At 41.1% G+C, this 25458-nt stretch overlaps 1 protein-coding gene across 1 annotated transcript in view; it reads right to left on the bottom strand.

The window, feature by feature from the left end:
• DYNC1H1 (dynein cytoplasmic 1 heavy chain 1) overlaps positions 1-21910 on the bottom strand; it is a 43749-nt gene extending 21839 nt beyond the window's left edge. The window contains exons 1-34 of the mRNA XM_056491944.1: positions 21580-21910; positions 18817-18904; positions 18038-18211; positions 17565-17820; positions 16463-16649; positions 16016-16287; positions 15679-15906; positions 14151-15227; positions 13649-13828; positions 12628-12777; positions 12219-12365; positions 11938-12078; positions 11629-11805; positions 11407-11517; positions 11204-11323; positions 10751-10990; positions 10041-10196; positions 9581-9694; positions 8863-8973; positions 8574-8783; positions 8044-8190; positions 7650-7816; positions 6796-6969; positions 5933-6098; positions 5664-5852; positions 5393-5581; positions 4547-4829; positions 4210-4310; positions 2525-2684; positions 2023-2266; positions 1645-1828; positions 940-1152; positions 536-774; positions 269-425 (exon numbers count right to left, since the gene is read on the bottom strand). Of these exons, the coding sequence (XP_056347919.1) occupies positions 269-425; positions 536-774; positions 940-1152; positions 1645-1828; positions 2023-2266; positions 2525-2684; positions 4210-4310; positions 4547-4829; positions 5393-5581; positions 5664-5852; positions 5933-6098; positions 6796-6969; positions 7650-7816; positions 8044-8190; positions 8574-8783; positions 8863-8973; positions 9581-9694; positions 10041-10196; positions 10751-10990; positions 11204-11323; positions 11407-11517; positions 11629-11805; positions 11938-12078; positions 12219-12365; positions 12628-12777; positions 13649-13828; positions 14151-15227; positions 15679-15906; positions 16016-16287; positions 16463-16649; positions 17565-17820; positions 18038-18211; positions 18817-18904; positions 21580-21850 (7023 nt within the window). The 5' untranslated portion in view covers positions 21851-21910. The remainder of the gene's footprint in view (positions 1-268; positions 426-535; positions 775-939; positions 1153-1644; positions 1829-2022; positions 2267-2524; positions 2685-4209; positions 4311-4546; positions 4830-5392; positions 5582-5663; positions 5853-5932; positions 6099-6795; positions 6970-7649; positions 7817-8043; positions 8191-8573; positions 8784-8862; positions 8974-9580; positions 9695-10040; positions 10197-10750; positions 10991-11203; positions 11324-11406; positions 11518-11628; positions 11806-11937; positions 12079-12218; positions 12366-12627; positions 12778-13648; positions 13829-14150; positions 15228-15678; positions 15907-16015; positions 16288-16462; positions 16650-17564; positions 17821-18037; positions 18212-18816; positions 18905-21579) is intronic.
• Between the last annotated feature and the right edge of the window lie 3548 nt (positions 21911-25458).

Raw genomic sequence — 25458 nt, 5'->3', positions numbered from 1 at the left:
ATCAACATCAGCATTATACTGTCCTAAGGTAAGTTCATCATTATTGACATTTACCATAAGACTTATACAATTCACATTTTGTCTTACAGGGTCAGAGGAAGTGTAACATGAAATATTTCCACAAAAACCCTTTACTCCAGCAAACCACAATCTGAACTCAGTACTACTTTGCTTGTGATGAGAAAGAGGCACAACAGTAGTACTTATTAAATTAAACCAACAAGCTTATATACAACACATTAACACAATGTAAAGAAAGTAACATTACATTTGGTGGGAGGCTGAGACGTTCTCCATTTGGCAGAGTCAGAAGTTTGTTGTCATCCAGAACAGAGTTCAAGTTCTCAACCCATTCAGGGTCTACATCACCGTCAAAGATAATCCATTGACGTTTTTGTAGTTCACCTCTCACATTGTCTATGATTCTATATTAAAGGAGATATTAATTGAAGTTGAGTATTAAGACTCAGCAAGGTGAAATTATCCTAGGCACAAACGTACCAGCCATTTTGTGTTTGTGCTATTAAAGACTTACTTTCTCAGGACATGTGTGAACAAGCCATCTGTCCATTCCCTGGTGTTTGGATCCAAAGTACCATAGAGGTGATCTTTGCTGATTGCTTTTGGATCTATAATGTGAGCAACACCTTCAACACCCTCCAGCCGTTCAAGGGCCTTCAGAAGTACTCTCCAGGCCATGCTCTTTCCACTTCCAGAGGGACCAACCATCATCAAACCATGATTGATCTGTGTAATCTGATACAGCTGAAGAACCTATGACACAAGAAATAATGTACCAATTAACCTCAGCAATTAATCTTTTAGGTACTGTTTGTTTAATACAAGAAAAATTTAAAAGCATTTGACTTTTCATAGTATAAAGGGAAATTTAGTCTTATACATAAACTTCAATTCCACGTGTTCAGTTTTATATTTTACCTTTTCAACCCACATGCCACCAACTTCTTCTCCATCACCATAGGTAAGGTACATTTCCTGACACACTTTCTTAAGTTCCTCTCTCAAGGCTGTCATCTCTCCACGGTGATACTGTACTCCAGGAAATACATCAGAAAGGAGACTGAACAGCAGTGGAATGTCTTCTGCAACCAGTTTTGGTACCATAGTTTCACAAACACTTTGGATCAGGATCTGCAGAGAGAGTCACATTTCATCTAAGATTTTTTTACTAAGTTTACTTCACCAAACGTGTTAGACAAGGAATGGTTCTCTAAATACTTTACTGATTAAGTACAAGGCCAGGGTAGTCTTAGTCAAAACAACCATTGGTGTAGCTTCAACTTTGGAACTACCCAATGATTTCCTATTGATTTTCAGTTTATACAAATCTTTCTTATGTCTCTTCATTATGCTGCCTTTTTTTTTTTTTTCATTAACTGCTGAGACTCTGAGCAGCAAAAAAAGTCATGGATGCACCACCTCATATGAATAAGTTTTTCACTATGATTCACGGACTTAGAAGCCATGTTTAACTTGGTGCTTTTAAGCTATCAAATTATCTTTTGGAACTAACATTATTTTGTTCACATGACTTAATACTAAATGGTAAATACTGAAGGGTTGCTTTCTTTGTTTAGTGGGCATCCTCTATCACAAAAGTAAAAAACTTTGCACACACGTTACCTCTTGCTCTGGCAAGTTCTCAGCGATTTCTCCCTCATCAACAACTTCACCACGCTCTTCCTTCTCCCGCTTTATCTTCTGAATCCTCTCCCTCTTCACATTACCTGCACTAACCAATACACTCTTCAGTGCTCTCAGGCCAAAATCATAGTGACTTTGGGAGGACAGCTGTTCATCACAAAGCCTAAGAAGTAAAAGAGATAAAATACAATTTGATTCTCAGTATGAACCAATATAACACTCAGCAAATGCCATTCTTTACTTGAAACTGTTGCTTGAAGTGATTGCTACATAACGTGCTTAGTGAGTTGCAAAGAATATTACAGCTATGAACAGTAAGTTCTATTGTTACTGATTGGAGTCAAACTTGTTACTCACTTGAAGAATGGTACTATCTTATTGGCAAGAACTTCCGCAGTACGGAAACCTTGGGAGTACAGCATGACCTGTGCAATCAACTGACGGTCTGGTTTAGTCATTGCCAAACTACGGAACAACTTCTTCAAATTGTCAGGTAGATTAGATCTGCCTGCATAGCCAGGATTCATGGTGATGAAGATAGCCATGTCAGGGCTCACTTTAACTTGTTTGTTCAGCAGCTCACAGGTAATGGGCGTTGCAGCTGAAAAGAGAGTGCATTTAGTTATACCTGAGTCAGTGATCCATCACTCTCAGAATTGAATACATTATTCTATTTTAGTTACAGGAATGGACAGCAGGTTCTCCAGTACTGCAACTCCAACAATATAAATTTCTACCAGCTGAAAGTCACATCAAAAATTTAAGTTTTGACATAAAGTAGCTTCATCCTTGCATTATTTGCAAGAAATGTAGCTAAGGAACAAAACAGCATGAAGGATGCTAGAGAAGGATTACATACTCTTGTCATAGTTGGGGTTGGAATGCTCTCGCAAGGCTTCCTGGATGCACTGAACTTGCTGTGAAACCGCAGAGAGCATTCGCTCCTCCAGTCTGTTGAACTCATCAAAGCAGCCCCATGCGCCCACTTGGCAAAGTCCCACAAAGATGCGTCCCATTGCCTGCACAGAGAGGGGAAAATGCACTCAATTGCATCGGCAAAAGGAGCAGAGAAGAGCACTTTATATAATGCATCCAAGGCAGGAAGAAGCTGCGTTTATTTGCAGGTTACTGTATTTGCAGTACTGTAAGAGTTATGAAAGGGCTCTGAAGTTCAGCTTTCACTGCTTCACAGAACCACAAAGATGATCATAGATCCCTGTTACTCCATACTGTACTGCAGTGTGTTCCAAAACAGGCAAACTAAGTCCACTGCATAATGTTTTGTTTGCTGATACTACTGACATCAGGTGCAGTTCTAGTGCTTTAGCATAAGGAGGGTACACGAATTATAAAACATTTCAGAAGAGCAAACTGGATGACCAGAGTATGATAACCTTTCTACATAAAGAACAACCTTTAAAGTAAGATTCTGTATAAGGCAACATGAGGGAACATGAAGGAGCTCTAGAATTTACTGGTTTTAGATGAACAGGAATCAATTATTTAATGTCTTTTCTACTACAAGAACTCAGAAATCATTAAAAAAAGACAAAAAGAAGCTTCCCTTTCAGTAAGTGCCTAGTAATAGTGCACAGTGGAACAATTCGGAAAAGAGGTTACAGAACCAAGTGTGCAAGTGGATTTAAGAGGAGAAATGGTACATGAAGAAAGGTTAACTAGAGAGAGCATGAACAGAGTGACACACTTCTGCTGAGACATCCTGATTGTCTTAACTATCAGAGGGGCGAGGGAGCTGGGGCAAGGATGGATTGCATTATCTGTGATAATAATACTTCCTAGGCAATCTTCTTACAGTCACCCCTACCAGGTAAATGCTAGCTAAATGGAATCCTGACCTGGTCAAAATACAGCTGTACTGAAAAAAAAGCCCCCACACATGGGCAACCTGTCAAAGTCCATAAAGTTTAGTGATTCCTTGTACATGTTTTATATTGTTTTTTTATCTATACACTCAACCTATGTTTTCATTTGAAGATAATTTGCTGTGTTATGGTTTACAGAGACATTTTATCTGGTTCTCAGTTTGAAGATATCATTAATCTTCAAATATCTGGATAAATTTTCTTTAGTTAGTTTTAAATAGTTTTAAAGAATTCTTCACATGCTGAGGTAAACAGCACAGTTGTGCTGTAAAGGATAATTTGGAAATAATACATCTATTTCAGTAATCTCACACTCTCATCTCTTCCTCATTAAACTATAAATGCAAATTACATAGTTTAAGATACTTTCCTAAAGCCAGTCTTAAGCCCCTGCCCCTCTACTTCCTCTTCCTTCCCCTCCATTTGCTGTCACAGAACTACCCGTTCAAAAACCCAGAACCCCTGCTCTAGCAATGTTTCATCTCACTTCTGCTTTAGGCATTTTTTTGTTATAGAGGTTCTATATAACCTACAGATACCAGCTCAGTTAGGACTTATGCATAATTACCTCGAAAATAAACACTGCTGGCTGTTTCAGGGTTCTGAAGAGATCCCTACTTCTTGTTAACAAAGACTACATTGTTTTAATCAAACAGCTTACCTGGAAGTCAAATGTTTCGTCGCAGTTGAAAACCAGCACAAAGCGGCCGAGCTGATGTCCAAGAGCTTTAACAGATTCTGTTTTACCAGTACCAGCAGGACCTGTTTTTGAAATGGGATAGACATGCTTTAGAGTTTATCATCTGAGTAGCACTGCCAACTCATGCAATCTGCCAGCATGTGGATTCTAAAGGTGCCTGTGCAAGAGGGTTCAAAGAAAACCTAAAACTACTTTGACTTCCCCCAAAACCCCATTCTTTTCTTCATATCTTCATATCAAACCACTTATTCTCATATATATCTGAGAAGAATTTTATACACTTGTCTCACAAACTTACCAAATGGTGAGCCTCCAAGTCTTGCCTCCAGGGCTTGTGTCATTGTCAGGTAGCAGCGGTCAGTGAGGGGAGTCTGTACCAGCTTATCCTGAACTCCAAGGTATTCAAAACCATAGTTGAATTTGGCATTTGCCATCTGAATGGAGAGCTGTTGCAACACATCTGTCTGCTTTGGGTCAAAGTAGAACCGCATTTGGCTGAGCCACTCAAAGGATTTGGAGTTGTCGATCTTGCTTTTGATCAGCGATCTTGTAACATCTCTCTGGTGCACCAACTCAGTGATCTGGAGAATCAAGTAATTCCTTTAAGACCAGAACAATACAAGCAAAGACAAGAATCCTACAGCTTCTCAGATTAGCACAGTGAATTGTCATCACATAACCAAAAACCAGTCTCTGTTTTAAAATCTGTTGCTACAAAGCCAAAACTAACAATGTTGCCTACTGCTCTAAATGACTTTCCTAGTTTACAGTTTGGCCCAGCTAGCCTGTTAATCCATTACACTACTGAACTATATGATTACAATAACAAGCAACTTAACGACATATTTTACATTTGAATGAAAAAAATCAGTAACTTCCATACCTGGAAGATCCACTTTGAAGATCAGTTCACTGAGATAACCTATAATACGGTATCATGCATTAAGCTGACTAGAGTGAAAAACTACCACCAGCTATATTAAGGATCAGGCCTTAATGTAATTGCTTAAATTGCTCAAATTCTTTTCCTGGAGGAACAGCAGTTAGACTCAGTCTAACTCAGTCTTAGACTGATCAACTTTTTCATTAAAATATAAAAACGCTCACCTGTAAACCCTGAAGAGGAAAGGAAGTTTTTACTTACCAAGTGCTCCAGTTTCCTTCTGCGAAGGGGTGGCTGCTCCATCAGCACGGAGTCTGCCAGGACATTGAGTGTGACCTCAACATTGGCTAGCACAGACTGCAGAGGACTGTTGTCTCCACCTCCACCATTGAGGGCTGACTCCACATTCTCAGACCAAGCAATCTGGGCTGACAGCACAACAAGCTGAGCCTGTGTAAAAAAACCCTCATCAGATAGTTTTCCTTGCGGAAGTAACCAAGCTGCAGTATACTTAAGTGTTCCACATTAATACCTGGTATTTGTCAATCCAAGAGATGTAGACTGCTGGATCAATTGAAGTTGCTTTTCCAAAGATTTCTACCTCAGTAACAGACTCTGCAAGCAATTTAGCAAGGGTCACTCTCATTTCTTTTTCAACAAGAGTGAGCCACTCATTGATCTTGGGATGTTCCGTGATGGATACAGGTGTTTTGAACAGCACCTGCAAGAATTAAAGGTTTAAGTCAGCCCATATTCACTTATTTTCAGAATATTATTTAGAAAGAAATACTGCATCTATACCTCCTCTCCTTCACGTGAGGATATCCCAAGAACCACGGAATTGTCTTCATTGAGAATAATGCTAGAAACTCCAGCAAACATTTTCTTGAAGTGTTTCTGCAACTTAGCAACATTTTTGCTGTTTCCAATGATTTCAAGCAAGTCTTCATCACCAACAAAGTAGAACCTATTAATTACATAAAATTAGATTGGTATCAGAACTCCAACTGTCACTTTTAATATACAATTTTGCTTCATCCATGGCCACTACACAGAAGTAACTGAAAATCACTTCCCCAACACTGCAAGAGTGCATGAACCATAAATATGCCAGCAGTTATACCTCAGTGCTACCATTAAATTCATGTGGTCTGTACCATACAGAAGTGTATACATGCTCCATAGCGTGGATCATTTTCTTTACTTATCCATCTCTGAAATATCCACAGTAGAGTCTGGCATTGAACTGCCTATCAGCCAGGAAGGACTCCCTCTCAGTACCTCCCTCATTCTTATTTTCTCATGCTAAGTGACAAACTATCTTAGGACTACAGGTAAGTCAAAATCAATGACCTAAATACTGGACTGTGACAGTTTGGACACTGTCCTTCAATCAAATGGCAGAAGAACCTCTTCAGTTTACAGAAATCAGTTGCAATGGTTCTTTAGGCAATATCCAAATCCTGCAACCAGCCACAGGTGAGCAAGCAAGGGAAATTTCAGCCTCATTTCCAGAGAAGTAGCTGTAACTGAATTCTGTATATAGACAATACATATTTAAATGGTCATAACATTTCATATATATGTACCACATAAGAACTGGCAGAGCAGTACACAAATTCCTGCACAGAAACATCAGATTACTTCAGGAGTCAACTGCTTACCGCGGGAAAGAGGACCTCTCCCTTTCCAAGTATTCTCCCAGAGCTTTCTGTATCTTCCCAAGTAAGTCTGCCAGTCTCTCTAATGATCTCTGCACACCTTGAATGTTAAGAACATCCATCACAAGTGGAGATTTGGACACCTTTTTCATGAGTGCCAAAAATTCAGTGCTGATGCTGCAAGTAAAATAACACAACACATTAGTGCAAACTCAGTAACCGCAGGCCTACACAACACCAAAATTATTTGTCTCTACATGACCACTCCATCTCTAATGGTTGCAGCAGCTCTAGGGAACACAAGCCTAAATTCCCCTACTTCCTCTTTATCTACCTCAAGCTCACAACAACAAAATCGAACTTCTTTGTAATGTCCAGTCTACCAAGTCCAGAGCAGATCTACTTATCTTTACTTCCTGAAGACACATAAATATGATTCTTTGATCTGACTGGAAGTGTATGGAATGACCAAGTATGATCAGACCAGCTTAAAAGAGCGGAAGTAAATAATGTTTCAAGGGTGAGATTAAAGGTTACAGCAACAGAAAACAGCCTGTCTACGCAGCCATAATGCCAGAAAAACCCTTGAAGTAACTGACAGGAGCTAGCAAGGAAAACCACCTGAGTCCAAATCATCTTCTAAAAATCGTACATCAGCCTGTTTACTATAAACGTTTTCTGCCACAGCTGCATCTCTTTGCTTGATGAACTTCTATCTACAGCAGCTGTAATCCAGCTGGACCAAGAATGCAGTCAGTATTTCAACTCAGAGAGCGCTACAGCGAGTCAGGAAGTTTCAGGCCCGCCCACATGGTGCCCCCAAGGGAGGCAAGAAAAGAACAAAATTAAAAAGTTACCTCTGGAACCGCTGGGTCTCCACAGGCAGCAAGTGCTTGATGTCTGCACTGCCAGTAAAGATACCCTCCAGGTAGACCCAACGCCTTTGGACATCTATCCAGACATCAAAAAGTGCCATGATACGGTTCAACTTGTCTTCCCAGCTAAGGGCATCTTCCTCAAACACCTGAAGTTTAAACACTGCATTAATATTCATTTTAATATTATTAAGTATTTGACTACTAATAATTATTAGAGGAAACAGTTTTTTAAGAGTTACAAAGTATGCATATACAATTAACAGTCTGTCAGCTTTAAACAGTGAATATAGTCCCTGCTGACAAAAATACAAACTAAACAGAAGGGGAAGGCAGAAATAAACAAAAATTCTTTAGCTTTGTTTTTCCATTTTACCTTGTAGTATGGTGACAGCTTCATAGCAGACACGCTGTTAATGTGCTCCTTGACTTTATTGAAAAGGTCATCCCATCCACGAATCAAACGACACTTGTTCTGGTAATTGACCAAGTCCAGTTCATAGGTGTTCCACACTTCTCTTATCTGAAGAAAAAGATGTTTAAGATATGACATCAATAATTTCTGTTCCAACATAGTTACAGAGTAGAAATGTATTACAGTAATCAGATACTATTTTTTTCACCCGAAGATTCTGGCTTGACACTTAAGCTTTTGTTAAACATACTAAGTCTATGGAGCAGTTCAAGGCGGGATCTTTGCAGTCACTACCAAGAACTGCTTTTCCCAAATAATGCAAGTTTCATTGGAGGAAGTTTACAGAGCTTTACACTGCTCCCCAAAACAGAGCAAACCACGGACTCTTGGCATTTGTTTCAATAGCTGAGAGTGACAAGTTTACTGCACAAGTAGCCACCTAACACAACCCTCAGATTTGCTATTACAAACATGCAAGAGCTGATACTAGCCTGTTTCAAGAACTCTTCCAAAGCCATCTCTCCCTGAGCCACAAGTAGAACATCTTTGACAATTGCTTCATTTCTCTGTAAATCGACATCCCAGATCTGGCCCAGGGTCAATTCTGAGACAACCCAGTTAACATGAAGCCTCTTCATCAACTGCTTCCAGTGTCGGTCTTTAAGTGCCTCGGATTTCAGTTCGATAACTAACATGTTTATCTATAGAAGAAAAGAAAGCAAGTTACATCTTCGAACTTGAATATAAAATATATGCATTTTAGAAATGTGTACAACTTACCTTCATGTAGCCCTTCAGAAGTCTCTGAACATACTCATAGGAGGCATACTGTCGCAAACGGGCAGGGAAGTTTTTCAGTTGGTTCAGCAGACCATCCAAGTTTTGTCGAAGCTGTCAGTAACATAAAAGCAATGAAATCTTTCTCTACAAGTCCTGCGCACATAAACATACAAGCTGCCTATACATTTGTTACAGAAAACTCTCTAATGAGACATTAGCAACAGGACAGTTACATGTTACCTGAATTTGCTTAAGATGTGGTTACTCTAGAGTTGAGAATGCAATTTTATTGGTCTGATTGAGATTTATGATGCAGTCATGTCACAAGCAGTTAGTTTATAGATTAGTGCTCTTTCTGCTCTTTACCTCCTGAGCACTGACTTAAAATCAATGCTGTTTACCCAACTGTATAATGAAGTTTCTCTAATGAGGTCCAACAATTTATTTAAAAACAGCAGTTTCTTCTCTGTAGATGCAGTCCAATATCAAACTATGGAAACTGCATAAATTCCCTATAAGATTACTTAAATTACAACAATCCTGTGAATATTCTTAGATTAGGTTCAGAAGAAACATGCTCACAGCATACTGAAAAAGATACCTGAACACTGAAAATGATCCAGACTGACAACAGAGCATGTCTGTCTCAAAAGGTCTAATTTCTAATTTGCATAGATTTGTGGCAATTATATTGTTCATGTACACAAAAGTGAAGTACCTTGCGAGGCTGTACTGAGACCCAGGGCTGTTCTTTCATTTGATCAATCTGTTCCCAGACCTTAGAGAGTTCAGACCAGACACCTTTGAGGTCCTGCAGCTCTTCAAGGGCTACCTGTAATAAGGAATGTATCAAACATCAACAGCTATTCCTAATTTCTTCAAAATCAGTAGCATGGGTGAGTTAAACAAACTATTTCTAATCCATCAAAAAACTTCCGTTTGCCAGTTCAACACAACTGCAACAGCAAGTGATGAAGATGAAATATTCCATCTTGGCTCACATAACAGTTTCAAAAGAATAAGACAGTCAAGGAAGAGATCACAGACAAGCTCTGAAGGCTAGACCGTGCTCTGATATTAGTACAGCACACACTACAAGTCACTCTCCTGAGGGAGAAGATGATGAACTGAAACATTTTTATCCAAAACTGGCAAGAAGGTGTGTGAGCAGGCTGTACCTGGACGCGCTCTTCACTGCCACTGAGCAGACCAGTATCTGTAAGTTCCAGAGCTTCCTTGGCCTTTGCACACTTCTCACGGTCATCCTTCAGCCTCCCGAATTTTCCTTCGTAAATGGTAAGAGCTTGAAGAGCCTCTTCTGGACGCAGATTTCCCTAAAGTTTACATGGAATACATTAATCTAATAATCCTATAATTACGTTGAAGACAAGTTAAAAGTGGGGACTAAACATAAATATAAATGTTGGTTTTTCTCATTTTTTATGTTTCCATTTTGCTGGCAATAAAACAACATACTACATACCACTATAAGTCTAATTTCATTTTTACATGCAGATTTTGGCTTTGAAAAAAGGACTTCAGGAAAAAAAAAAAGACAACAAAAAGCAGCTTGCTTCTGAATCCTCCTACATACATACCTCCTACATGCTACCTCTGACATACACTTATTTCAGATAAACCTCTCTTAGTCAATGAAGCAATTTATTTCTCTGCACCTAACACAGGCCTACGTTTTAAGGGTGAATTTCCCTCTGCAACTATTACCAAAAAATCAACGCACTGACAGGTTATTACAGAACCCTCAAAAAGACTTCTACTATCACCTAAAATGAAAAATCATCAAAAAAACCATAAAAGTAAACTCCCTACTTCTTACTGAATGCAGAAAATCTACCTCATTGACTGAATATTAATCATCACTACTTACTGTTACAGGCTTTGTTTTCTCCCAGTCTGTCAGCAAGTCAGTTGTTCGGCTCTCCACTGCACGATCCTCTTGGACTATTTTCATCTGCAGATTTGCTACTTGTTGTTGAATGGCAGAATCCTTCCTACGCATAATATCATTAAAGGCACCCCATTCTCCTTCAATGTTGTCAATGTACAGCCAAGACGAAGGAAACTGGAACCTCTGTTTCTCAAGCAAGCGCTGACCATTGCGATACAGCTAAAAGACACAGTGGTTTTAAGTTAAAAAGACAAAACTTAAGCTTCATGGCTAAATAGACATACTTAATTAAAGGCTCAATATAGAGCTCACAGGATTTTTCAGAATATGAAGTTTGAGTCTGTTTTTAAGAGAACTTGAATATCATTTCATGATTACAATGAAGCAGCATTTTATGAGCTAAGCCTGACATTTCCATAAATCAGAACATACCTCAACTTGCTTTTCAAACTGTTTGATTTTACGTTTCAAGGACTGCACATATGTGATGAATGTCACAGCATCTGATGTGCTAGCAGTGTCCACAGAGTGCTGCTCCAGCTCTTGACGGGACTGTTAAAGGCATAAATCAGTGTTTTAGCATTCTACAACAGTTGATATGAAAAGTGAAAAACTGGAATTAAGACTTTTCTTACCTTAGAAATTTGTGAATGAAACTCTGTCATATTCTGCCCAAGCATTTGGCCAAATTTGCTGAGCACTTCCTTATGCCAGGAATCATACTTCAAGTTAACCTTTGATTGTACCTACAAGTGAATTATGTTACATAATAGTAATTTGTCACTTTGCTATTTTCTGTTATACACCTATTCTGAAATTCAATGTATTTATCACAACAAATAATAATAATTTCTCACCTTGCCATAGTCTATGACAACAGGTCCAAACTCCTTTCTGGTTTCTGCATTGTCAAACGTTCCTCTTGCCTTTCTTATCTGAACCAAAAGGGCCTGCCACTTATTCAGGTCTTCTCCAAGACGGTTGTATATATTTTCAGCCTGCATATCCCACAGACACTGGTATTGCAGCCAAACCTAATGGAGGTATTTCACAATGTTCAGAACTTCTCCAGCATATTCCAAAAGATGTGTTTCCCTCCAGTCCCCAGGAAAACTGAAAGCCCATGTTCATTTTAGCTGTTCCATTATATCCCGTCAGCTTCCTACCTTGACATACTGCTCCACTTCAGTCACAATTCCCATGACAGCTGAGTATGACTCTTCCAGAGCTGCAGGACCATCAGGCATTCTTGTCAATGCATTACGATAGAACTTCTCTTCCTCAGACAGCTCATAATGCACTCCAACCTAAGAACCACAGTTATAATATACATCAATTTCCAGGGCACTCAGATTTGGGTTTAGATCAACACACTAATATACTGAGGACAGTAAATTACTAAGTGAAAACAATTGCTCAGACTTAGATACAGCTTCAATACACTTACCTGATATCTCTGACTTTGAATTCTCGGCAGTGACAGGATTACCATTTTCCAAGAAAACATTTCTTGGTAAAGTTTGTATCTACAGTCTTCAATTGGTGGATTCAAGTATATCACCTGGTTGGTTATTCTTAGTTCATGTACAATGTTCTGCAGAAACAGTAAAAACACCCACTTTTACTGGCAGATACTGCTACATACAGACAAGAATTCTGGACTTCAAGAAGCACTTTTCAAAAATCAACTTGTACTTAAATGGAAAGAGGAAAATATTTCTCCAAAAACAGATGCAGAAGAAATATTTATCTTCCATATAAGCCTCAGAAATAATTTCTAGTTAATTGACAGTAAGGAAAACATCAACCAATCAAAAAAAATCTAATGCAAAAAAAAAAGCCACAGGAAAACTTACTTTGATCTTGGGTTCACCACCAGGCTTATGGCTCACTTGAGGAGCATCTGTATCCATGTCAACTTCTGCTTTGTCATCTGCTTGTCCCAAAAGAACCTGGGTCCAGGCCCTCAGTCCAGCTTGCAAACGAACACCCAGGATTCTTTCAATCTAAAGAAAATGAGGCACACTGGAGGAAAAACCTGCATATTCACTGCATGAAGATCCCTAGTATCAATATATTCTGACAGACACACTACAGCACCTCCAAGAACCAAGCGCTCCTTTACTAAGTCATTCCAGCACCAGAAAGGGCTCAAACGAATTGGAGGGACAGTTTACTAGCACTCGTAGCAATAAGATAGAATAAGGGCTTTAGATTAGGTATTAAGATGGTGAGGCACTGGAACAGGTTGCCCAGAGAAGTTATGGATGCCCCATCTCTGGAAGTGCTCCAGGCCAAGCTGGATGGGGCTTTGAGCTACCAAATCAGTGGCATCACTGCCAATGGCATGGGGGCTGCAACTAGATGATCATTAAGGTCTCTACCAACCCAAACCATTCCATGATTAAAGAGGTTTAAGAGTTTTGAACTGAATACAAATCAAAGCTTTTCCTGGTCCTCGTGGACTTTAATTAAACAAATTTTAACCATACTGAAGTTGGCCTAGTGACCAATAACCTGAAACTTAACAAGCAGGAGCAAACAATATGATGGCAACAAGTCTTTGCTACCAGGATAGCAAATTTCCATCACCCTCTAGGCCGTCAAACTGTATCAAACTTTTTCCTTCAAAGCACAAAACTCCCCTTGAATTAACTGATCCCAAAAGTCAACAGCAAAAAAAATCCCCAACACAGGTCTTGCAATCTTCTGCATACCAAAAATACACTGGAATATTCAGAGAATGAGAATTTAGTCTCTGGTGTGACTATAAAGAAAAGACACCCTGGGTGACTATAAGACAATAATCAAAATGTATTTTGCACCTGAACAAAATGTTACCTCTAAATATACACTACTCCTTGATCTCAAACTTACCTCCATATCCAACTTATTGACCCAGATTGGCAAATTTGAGTATGAATGAAGATTTAAATCATCCACAGCTTTCTGAACTCTGTTCAAGATTTCTGAGAAAGTCTTGTGATCATACATGCAGGTTTCCAATGATCTCACTTCCAGGTCTATCTTCTCTTCAATAATGAGGAGATCATCCACCTAAGATAGTTTAGGAAAAATGGGATGTTTAGTTTGACAGGTTAGATCAATGAAACAATAATAATTCAGTAATGGTTAATCACGTCTCTTTATCTGGGTGGAGCAATGCATCCGCTTTAGCAATATCAAATCAAAGTAGCACTGCTAATAGCAATTTTAGCACTACTAAGAGATCCATCCACTTGGCCTAGGTGTGCTGACTCAATCAGCTACTTAAGAGCTGCAGAACTAGTTCCCAGCTATCCAATGACACTTTTGGATAACCACACATTACTGAATTATAAATGTAAAAGTTCTGCAGATTTTGACAGATAACACAAACCTTTTCCTGGAAGCTGAAGACAGTCTCAGCCAAGCGCTGTACGTATGGATCAAGTTTGTATGATTCCCACACAAGGGCAATTCCTTCTGCAATCAAAGCCTGCACCTCTTTCTTCAAGCCAGCGACCAGCAGTGAGATAGTATTACGCTCTTCTACTTTCTCACATGTTCGCTCGTATGTACGGACACTTTCAATGAGAGAAATAGCAAATGGATAGAGCTGGTTTGCTTGGTGAGCTTTGTTGACAATTGCTAGTGGGACACGGAAACCAAGCCACTTGAGGTTTCGGACTTCTTTTGAAAGTGTAATTATTTCTGGGAGAAAGTTGACTTTCAGTTTCAGGACATTTCCAGTTCGACCTCGAACACGAGTGCTCTCGATGGTGAAAATGCGACCAGACACACCAAGGTTGCGTTGCTGAACTTTTCTTGCCCAGTCATCAAAGATCTCCTGAGTGTTGAGCTTCATGCGAAAGCTGTCTCCATCCTGCTTTAGCTTCTGACCTTCCACATGGTTCTCCCAGCCTTTGCCAAGGACATCCTCCACACGCTTCATGTAAGCGGTGAGCTGCCTGTCAATCTGTTTTGCCCAAATTATAGAGCCAGACACAGGAGGCAAGTCACGAACGTGACTCATTTTACATGCTTGACTCTGTGGGTATTGTACTTTAAACTTGTCGTGAAGAGACTCAATATCATCTTTCACACGCTGGATCAATTGTGTCTGGTATTCACGAATGGCACCGCGAATGTGAGGTCTGACAAACAAGGCGTTAAACCGGGAGAAGATTCTGAACATTTCATTGGCATTCTTTGCTGTACCGAGCTGGTCTCTCAAACGAGCTGTTATTCTTGTTTCAACTCTATCAATTCTTTCATCATAGCGCTTCATTGCTGCCTCCCAGGCTTCTGTACCTTCTTTGGAAACATCTAATCCATCTACTTCCTTAACATTCTCATAAGCAAGATTGACTTCTTCAATTGCATTAGCATCTGCAGCATCAAAAAGGACTTCTGCTACTTTCATATCCTGTGGTTCAGGTACCTCTCCTTGATTTTGCTGGGCAACAGCTGTTACCTACATTAGAAACATAGTCTAGTGAGTTGGATACTTCAAAATTTCTCTGGAAGTAGCAAAATGAAGTTGGTTTAAAAAACATTGCACAAACCCCCTACAAATCAGTGACAAATTCTCAACAAACTTTCAGTTGTGTTTGAGTAGGAATAGGGCAACACTGGTACTTTACTACTACTGTGCAACATAATCTCATTTTCCGCCGTGGTTTAGCCAAATTCAAGGATTTAAACACTTATAATCTCCCCTGTGTTATGTCTAGACTTGCTGAGTTTATTAACATGAGCATGTATTACGCAATGTAAGTCAGAATTAAAGCTAAGCCTATTAGCAAGGGTTCAAAACTAAACATGGAAACTGAATGTTACATTACATTTATAGTGGTAACTTCAAGTAAAGGTAACACTCTTGAAGAAGCCACACAGATTTTCTGTTTGGAAATAATCAAGATTACCTGAGGTCGCAAGACTCTCACAATGACTGCTCTCAGCTGCTCATGCTGACGCCTGAATTTCCTCATTTGATCAAGACGACTCTGGAGTTTCCTGTGAGCAGGATTGATGCGCCACACCATCTTCAGGTTCTCTTCCCTTTTTCTCTTCACAATATCTCTCAGCAGAACTTGTAACTTCTCATATTCATCATCCCAGGTTTGGAAAACTTCAAAGCATGCAACCATTACCTGGAAAAAGTTTTAGAACAGGAACTTTAGCTTCCAAATCAAAAGCTTCCTGAAAGTCACTGTCCAACGCAGAAGTATGGCAACCAGTTTCAGAAAGCCATGAACATACCTTCTCAAATTCTTCGTAGGCAACATGCATCAGTTTTCTAGTTCCCAACACTTTAAGGAGCTGAGAGCTCAGATCTCTTGAAATAGCCTCCACTAAACGCAATGCCCTTTGGATTGGGTATTTTGTGTTCCTGATTTTTCTCAAATGGGTAAATATTGCAACAAGGGCCTGCCTGATTTTGTCCAGCTCCGTAGCAGACAGCAAGTCATTCAGTGGAAAGTCTTTCATCAGCGGATTATAGTCATTCACAGTTTCCAATGCCTGTTTCAGACCTAAATGGACAAGATTTTGAATATAACTTTTCATTTCACTGACCAAAATCTCTATCTGTAACTAGCCCAAGGTTCCTCTAAATAGCATTGTTATTTGTACTGTAATGTTCAAGTTTTTTAACAGTTTAAGTTCTGTAAGACATTTGATAAAAATGTTATTGATCAGATATTTTACCTGTGTCTGTATCAAAGCTGACAGTTGCATGAAAACGTTTGCCATGCTTTAGAATGTCCAGAGTCAGCAGAACTTCTGGGCTTTCACGTTTTTCCTGAATGCGGTACAGAGCCCTCTCCAAATTTAACCAGAAGCTTATCTCCTGTAATGCAGTGCCTGATGCAGGATCTCGATCTAATTTAGTCACCTTCAAAGTAATGGAGAGAAAGACAAAGGAGAGAGAAAAGCATTTAATTTATATGCTTCAACTGTAAAAACTGCTGTTACTAAAATATAATTGGAACATGCAATGAGTACTAGGTTTTAATAATCAGACAGTTTTGGCACTCATTCTTTGAGAAGTGTAGGAACTGCATGCAACATGTGACAAGTGCAATTCCAGAGATCCTAAAGGTTGGTTTTAGGACCCTCATGTAATAATCTTCAACATAATCTAAAAATGTCACCTGCCTGCTTTCCTGAGCAGTGTCTGTATTCTGGTTAATGGCAGATGAGCCAGGCAAGGTATCAAATATTTTATGCTCTCAAATAAGAAAAGACAACACTGGTCCATAAGAAATAGATGTTTACTGTGCACACAGGCAAAAAAGCCAGACTAGTATCTGAGATGCTTCTTTGGAGTAACACCAGCATAACAGCAGTTCTTTTGAAAAGTAACAGGCAGAAGTATGAGATTACAAGACAGGGCTGGAGCAACTGTTGTGAAGTGGTTGTGGATGCATCAGGGGCAAATAACAAAACAGGCCAATCATATGTGTTACTCTCAATCTGCCGTAAAGATTTGAAGAGTAGTTACAAAATTCACAGGGTTACTGCCAGTTACTTGAGTCTATTATAAGATGCATAAAATAGTCATACTCTTGGCTATTTGTAGAACAATTTAGACTACATTCCATTTACCCTAATATTAGATCAGACTTAGCCTAATCACCTAGTCACCTTAGACCAATGTCTCCAATGACTCAAAAAACTTGGTCTCAGATCTTCAGAGTATCCTGCAGGAAGCAGCATTTTACCAGTTAAATTGTGAAGATACGCAATACTACATATATGTTCTTATTACTTAGTTGCTTTTTTTCTTTCCTGTTCTTTATTTGGTTACCTTTTGTATTTCTCTAATCCAGCGGTTGACTCCAGACTGTAACTGATTAAGGAACAGTGGATCCTCAGCCTTCTCACCAAAATCTGTAACCTTTGGTTTTTCTCCACGTTCGTAACACTGCTTGGCCACATTAGTAATGGTTGCATGAATTGGCAGACTGATCTCTGGAATTTCAATATTCTGTTGCAAATGCAAGAGGCCCATTTCAAGCTCTGCAATCTTTTTCTCAACTGAAGGAGCCATCTTATCTCCATCCCTGAAAAAGCACAGATGTTTCCATGTAAGAAGGCAAACCAAAAACCATACATAACACATTCAGACCTGAACTGATTCCCCAGAGTCAGCAACAACATCATATCCAACTGGGTGCTTCAACAATCCACATGATTCACCTTGAAGAATCACAGTTGTTTGTGTAAGAATCACACACTTTAACTCAATAGCACAGAAATGCAGTATTTACACTGAATTACCTGTCTGCTTTGCCAGATTCTCGGATATAGGACTTGAAAAAGGGAGCAACAGCATTGCTGATGAAAGAGTGCAACGTTTCATATGGAGAATCTTCACTGAGAGTGAGCACTCTGAGCTGGGAAGACACTGGTTTGTCAGCATCGATCACTGCTGTACGTTTAATAAACGCCAGGCTATGGGACAGAGAAGAGAGTTACCAACCAATCATTTGAAACTTAAGTGACACTACAGCTTTAATCTGACTGCAAGTTTAGGAGTCAAATGGTAATCTGTATCATCATACTTTACAATTCTTCTTCTAAGAGACTTGAATACAAGTCTTCCAAATAAATATATCTTTACAATTCAGCAATAAGCAAGATGAACTATCAATAAAGACTCCGAAGTAGGAGCAGACTAAAGAAAACAATTTTACATTTTTACACTTTACAAAGCTTCAGAGCCAAATATGCCTCAAGATAAGTGCCAAATATGTAAGAGCCAGACATAACCAAAGAATATTGAACTCAAGTTGTGTATGTTACAGCTACATGTATGCCAAAATTAATAGAACTATTTGTTTAACCTCAGAGCTAGAAGTCCACTCCTTTCAGCCTCATGACACACTCTTTTTTTATCAGAGCCTCTGCCTTGAAAAGCTATTGTCCCACTTGAATAAAAACACTGCCTGAAAGCGCTAGGTAAACTGGAGGTGAATTTGTAGTAAAGTAGATAAGTCTGCTTATGCAGGTTTTACATATATAGAGTAGAAAAGTTAAGATTTATTTCACTAATTCACCTGTTTGACTTTATTCCATAATGAATGTCAGTGCTGATACTGTAGGAAATGAACTCTTTTTCCTCTTCTCCTTCATCTCCCACATCCTCTGCAAAAAAATACAATATGTAAGAAATAATGTCTAACACATCTGCCATCCCTTCTCAACCACCTTCTGCTACTACCAGACTATTTTCTAACCTTTAAGCTCCACACCAACTTAATTAACTAAATTAGGTCAAATGTAGCTTTGCAATATCTCTCAGATGTAGAATGGGTTCACTGTCTTTAAACAAAACTCGATTAAGATTTAGGTTGCTATAAAAATAATAAAACTTTACAGTAAGTGAATTATAACTCACATTTTGAGAGAGAAATCTGCAATACAGAATGTGAATTTATTTGCAGAGATATGTTGCTAAGACAACTATGCTTCAGCGAGAACATTAAACTGCTTTTTTTCTTTCAAAGATGACTTTGTATTTTCAAATATCTACTTTGAAAATAACTTGGAAATTCAGTCTCTGAACAAAAGAAAAAAATCTTTTGACAGAATAAAAAGCCAAGCCATGGGAAATACTTGGGCATTAGCACAGCCAGTGCATCACAGATGATGTAATTGCTGGAGATGCAGGCAGTCGTGCTGCAATGCAGTGATTTCAGTGCAGAAGGTTACTCCCTCTTGGGGGACACACTCTAGCACACTGTCCTGCTCTGATTTTGTTCATTCCTTAGGAAATACAGCCTCAGAGTCTCACATTTGTGACCCCAAGCACCAGAAGCCTGGTCACAGAACAACACAGCAACTGAGACCACAGGAACCTGTATGAGAGCAGCTGGCAGGCTGGGGAGCTGGTGATAGCAGAGAGAAGCTTTCATTATGCAGATATAAGGCTTCTATTTCATTGTACTTGTAATCAGTAATCTACTTCATGCTATGTAGTCTCCACGGACCTAAGCTTCAATAATAACAATGCTGTCAGAGCTCTCCATATGCTGCTGTTAAGTTTGAGCACCTGGCTGTTATTCATAAAACCCATTCTGCCCAAGTAACTGCTATTACACCAGAAGACACAGACAGAAATGGCCTCTATGCATCATAAATTAGTATCTGGCTTTTGAAACATGAAATGAGTCTCTCAATTAATTTTTATGTATACATATATAACAATATTTACGCCATGAGCCTGCAGGTAAATGATCACCACCACCTTTATTACTTCCAACCATAACTTGGAATAACCATTCTCATGAAGGCATTGCAAAAAAGCAGGAATCATCTGCATTAATATTAAACGGCTTTCTTTAAATCTTATTAAACACTGCCTCATGAATTCATAAAGGCGGTTCTTCTTTTGTTCTCTTCTAGAAAATTAACACTACTGAGAAAGAAGTCTGAAACTCTGGAAGGGGAAAGAGGAGGATAATCTGGAAATAGGCAAAAAATAGGCAACAATGGGGTATTTTTAAGCAACATCTGAAGTTTACAATGAATAGACAGTGAATGAAACAACCTTCTTGATATTTATATCTGTGTGCAGCAACTGCAGGAGATATATCAAGATGTTAAACCGTTTCTGTTGACAAGTTAAATAATGCAGTATGAAATATGACTTTATTAGGATTTGATACATACAGGAACAGAATCACTTGCTCATTAGAAGTAGTGATCCGGAAGCTTCATAGAATTTTGCAAGCTCACGCTGGCAGGCAGGCAGCCAGCCATTTACAGACCGTAGGGACTTGTTTAATAGTAAAAGCCTGCATTATTGATGAAAACTGGCTGTATTTTGTCACTGTTCATTAGGCTGCATTCTGTGGCAGAGCCTAATTAGCAACAGATTTGTTGATAAGTCATTTTTGAAATAAGCAGTCAGTTTATGTATGCATGTGAGTAACAAAGAGATTCAAGCCAGAGTCTCAGCTTCGCTGCAGTATTTCATGCAGCATTTGATGCGGTTCTGCAAGCAGCACAGCCACCAGGCTTTGCTAACTAAACAAAGGCACAGCAAGGTCCACATCTTTGTTTGTCAACTACAGGAACTCCCTAATCAACCGTGAAACAACGCTTTTTACAGGTCGATTCAGGCTATGGGTATTTTTTTCCCTTTATCCGGGGTTTTGGCGCTCTTGTTCTGTTTCAGAGCGGCCATCTGCCTCGCACGAGAGGTCACTTCCCGAGCAGCCCGGCTGCCGCAGGAGCGGTGCCACGGCCGACTGACGAAGCACTTTGAGTGCCTTTCCAAGCAGAACCAGCCGCAGCCGCAGCACGCCCGGGTTTGAGCCCACAGCCCCGCCGAGCATCCGCCTGGGCCCCCGACCGCAGAACAAAGGCAGCGGGGGAGGCAGGGCCGGGCGGCGGCCACGGGACCCACCCACCGCCCAGGCTGCACTGCCGCCCGAGCCGTACAGCCAACCCGCAGTGCCCGGCCCGGCAATTCCCGGCCGGAGCCGCGCTGAGGCGGAGCGGGCCCGCAGTGTCCGGCCCGGCGGTTCCCGGCCGGAACCGCGCTGAGGCGGAGCGGGCCCGCAGTGCCCGGCCCGGCGGTTCCCGGCCGGAGCCGCGCTGAGGCGGAGCGGGCCCGCAGTGTCCGGCCCGGCGGTTCCCGGCCGGAGCCGCGCTGAGGCGGAGCGGGCCCGCAGTGTCCGGCCCGGCGGTTCCCGGCCGGAGCCGCGCTGAGGCGGAGCGCGGCCGCGGCGGAGGCGCGCCCCTCCCACCCGCGGCAGGGCGGCGGCCGCGGCCGGCAGCGGCCATTTTGCCACCGCGGCGCCTCCGCTCCTCACCTTTGAGCGTGGAGCGCTCCACCAGCACCGTGTGGACCTGCGGGTCGGAGAGGAACTTGCGCATATGCTCCAGGGCGCCTTTCTCCTCCAGCGCCGCTTCCAGCGCCGCCGGCGCCTCGCCGCCATCCTCCAGCAGCAGCGGCACCAGCTTGCGCAGGTGCTTCTGTAGCACCGACACGTCGGCCACATTCTGCACCGCCGAGCCCGACACCTCCATGCCGCCTTCCTCGCCGCCGGGGCCGCCGCCCCCGCCGCCGCCGGAGTCAGACATGCCGAGGCAGAGGGACACCGGCCGGCACCGCGCTCCGCCCGCCCGGCCGCGCCCCGGCTGTGCCCGCCCGCCGCGCCGCCAGCCCCGCCCGCCCGGCCGCGCCGCGGGGGAGCCTGGGACGGGCGGCCCGGCCCGCCCCGCTCCGCCCCGCCCGCGCTGCCGCAGCCGCCTATGCGTAGAGCTATGGAGCGGTTTAACTTGGGAGGCCCTAAAAATCACCTGGTTCCAGCACGCCTGCCCTAGGCAGCAACACCTTCTACTGGACCAGGCTGCCCAGGGCCCCATCCAATATGGCCTAGAGCGCTATGAGGGATGGGTATCCACAGCTTCTCTGGGTGACCCGTTCCTCCATCCTCGCTGTAAAGAACTTCCTCCTAATAGCTAATCTAAACCTACTCTCTTTCAGTTTCAATCCATTCCCCTTGATCTGTCACTACATATTCTTGTAGAAAGCTCCTCTGTGTCTTTCTTGTAAGCTGTTTTCAGTTACTGAAGGGTTCCACACAAGGCCTTTATTAGAGTTTATTTAGGTTTATTCTGGGAGGAGAGGGCGGGATGTGAGCGGAAAGGGGAAGGCAACAGCTTCCCCCGCACTGCCCTGGCAGCAGCACCCGGGAGAGATGTGTTCTGCTGCTGCTGCAGCCTCCTTACCCGGAAGATAAAGCAGGCCCGAGGCTCATTTGTCCGAAGGAAAATAATGTTTATTTCATGTGAAAAATTAAGCCATAAGAAGGCTTAATAAGAAGCCATAAGGTCAGGTGGCAAAAATGACATATTCCCGTGAAGAAAGCAGCAGGACAACTGCATGGTTTCTTCAGTGAAGTATCTCCAGTGCTTTACATACCCAGCCCAGTCAGCCAGCTGTGCTAATTGGTTTAATGAATCCAGCACCCGAACCATTAATCCCAGTCTTTTGTGAGACTGCTTCCCAAAAGCAAAGTGCATAAAAGGAGATAGGAACAAAGAATATATCAGTGAGAAAGGGGATTTTAATAAAAAATAAAGAATTAAATTAATTAATTTAATTAATTAAAATTAATTAAAGAATTAAATTTTAAAAAATCCTAAACATCTGTTACAGCTGTCACATATCAATGTATATTTGACTGATTGAGGTATGAGTTTAACTCACTGCTGCTCAGATGGACAATCCCATTCTTCCTTGTCCCCCAGTCCTTGCTGCCATTTGGAGGTGTCTGGCAGAGGGGAGTGGGCAGTGAAGTTCCAAAGCAACTTCACTGACTCCCCAAAAGTACACTAGGGATCGTGGGTGACCCACAGACTGAAACTGCAGTTTTTGCTCATATGGGGATAGAAAAGGGAATGCAGTCCCCAAAATAAAAGCAAAGCAACCATACAAAACTTCATCTGAACCTCCCACACATTTCCTCAATAATTACACAGGGAAATGCACAGAGACCCCCAGGCCCAGGATCTGTTCAGATGTACTGCCCAAGAAGTAAGGAAGCTGGGGTGGAATATCCTGCCTGGCAAAGGAAGACCTGATCTGTACACTTCTACACAAGTGTAACTCAGCATGAAGGCTGACATTACACTATGACACTAGAAATGTGGAAAGCCCAACCACATATCTCAACTCCTCCATTTCTACCCAGGGCAAAAGCTCAGGCAAGCTCCTAAAGTATTTATGAGTCTAGCTTAACTTTGAAAAGACAGATTTCTTAAGTAATAAAAATCTCGAACATTCTTGTCTGGAAGAAAAATTATTTGTTCAACAACTAAGTTTCAACTGCAAGCACCAAAATTAACAGAGGTGATTTTTTTTTTTTTTATGAATCAAACCTATTTAAACCCCTCCTCTCCCCCTGAGAGGTCAATTTTTTGATGAAGAAAAATAGTGGTAGATACTTCTCTGAATCCTCTGTTCATAGAATGGTTACTGAGACAGTGTTTAATACAACACTCACCTATTTAAATTTTCCAAAGTCTAGTTTGCTCACACCTTGTAGTTCTTCTACACACAGATTGTTTAAGGATTATGTTTCATATGAAAAAAAAAAAAACAAACGTTAACTTTGCATGTCTGTCTGAATTCCACCAAGGCTATCCTGTATCTGGCCTTGGCTGACAGCTTTCCAATGCGGGGAGAATTAGCTGCTTCTTACATCCACATAGTAAGCACCAGTACAGGCTAAACACCCCAAACCCACAGGTTAAATTAACATTCTGGATGTGGAGATTAAGAGGGTGTTGATAATATTGCTAAGCAATCTAGATACATCTCAAGTGTAACTTGGGCATCTCTTTGGAGGTGAGCTCAAGCAAGTCCTGGCATGCACATTCTTCTGAAGCAGTCATCATCTGCTCTGCCAAACTGTCACAGAATTTTTGTAGCTTACAAAGCAAGACACAGTATCTCACTGGTGTAAAACTGTTGCCAGGAAAAATGCAAATAAGGAAAATAAGGAAGTAAGTAGAAGAAAGCAGGACAGGGATAGGAAATAAAAATTCAAGTATTTCTATATATTGCTGCTGACTTGCAGAGAAAGTAGGGTAAAAAAACCCTCAACAAGTCTCATCCTACTGTATGTTTAAAATCAGAAATGCTGCACGTGCAACAAGTCTTGAATTCTGATATCTAAGTGTTAGATAGTGTTAGGCTACTTGCAACTAAAAGCCAGTGTAGGTAGAGACTTTGTATTCCTTTGTAATCCTTCCTTCAGCCTTATCTACTATGCTAAGGGGAGCAGGAAGAAGATGCATATTAAGTTATAGGAAATTGAAGCAGAGACAAGATAAACTAACTTCTTTCACAAGTTCTCAGTCAAAGCCTACAGAGAGAAAAAAGGCTTCACTTGCTCAATCACGGTGAAAAATAATTTGCCTTGATTTGGTTCTAGTTAATTATTTCCTGGGTGCACAAAAGACCTGGCCCTTATTACAGGCGTGAGAGGACTCTGAAATCAGCCATACAAAAGGCAAGATTGCCAATCCAACACGTTTCCATATAATTTAACTAAAGACGTGTTTCAGAGAATCATAATGAGAATAGGACTTGTCAAGATACAAGACTTAATCCTAGCAAATGCAGTACAATGTATGTAGAAAGAAAACTTTTCGTAAGTTATAAAAGAAACAACTTCAGCAGGTTTGTCCTATACTTAATATTAATTTGGTAGTATTTGAGACCAAAAACAAAGGAAAAAACCCCAACAAGTAACCATTAGTGCAAATCACCTCCTTTCCCATCTATAGTCCCCCTGCATCTTTAATTCTACAGAAAGTGTACTAGAAAAATTACTATGGCAAGGTCTTCATGCTAGCATGAACCCTCTCAGCGTGGTTTTTTGGATCAGAAAAACGCCTAAAATAGCTCAAGGCAATTATGGACTGCCCTGTCCCCTCCTCACCACAGGGTCACTGCTTAGAAATCTTCCCGTGTATGTGCAGACCTCTCCAGGGTGGGAATGAATGCAGTCCCCAGTGCCTGGCTCCAGCCAGAGCCAGCTGCAGCCGTGCTGCTCTTCAGTGAGGTGTGCAAGGAATAATGCACTGCTTTCTTTTAGCTCTGCAGTAAATTCTCCCTTGGGAATTTGTTCATACAAAATGTTTAACTACATCAAAGTTTTATTTCATGAATTAAAGAC

Source organism: Oenanthe melanoleuca, chromosome 5, assembly GCF_029582105.1.
Source record: "Oenanthe melanoleuca isolate GR-GAL-2019-014 chromosome 5, OMel1.0, whole genome shotgun sequence".
Taxonomy (NCBI): Eukaryota; Metazoa; Chordata; class Aves; order Passeriformes; family Muscicapidae; genus Oenanthe; species Oenanthe melanoleuca.
The sequence above is the reverse complement of the archived record's forward strand: the minus strand, read 5'-3'. Positions and strand labels throughout refer to the sequence as shown.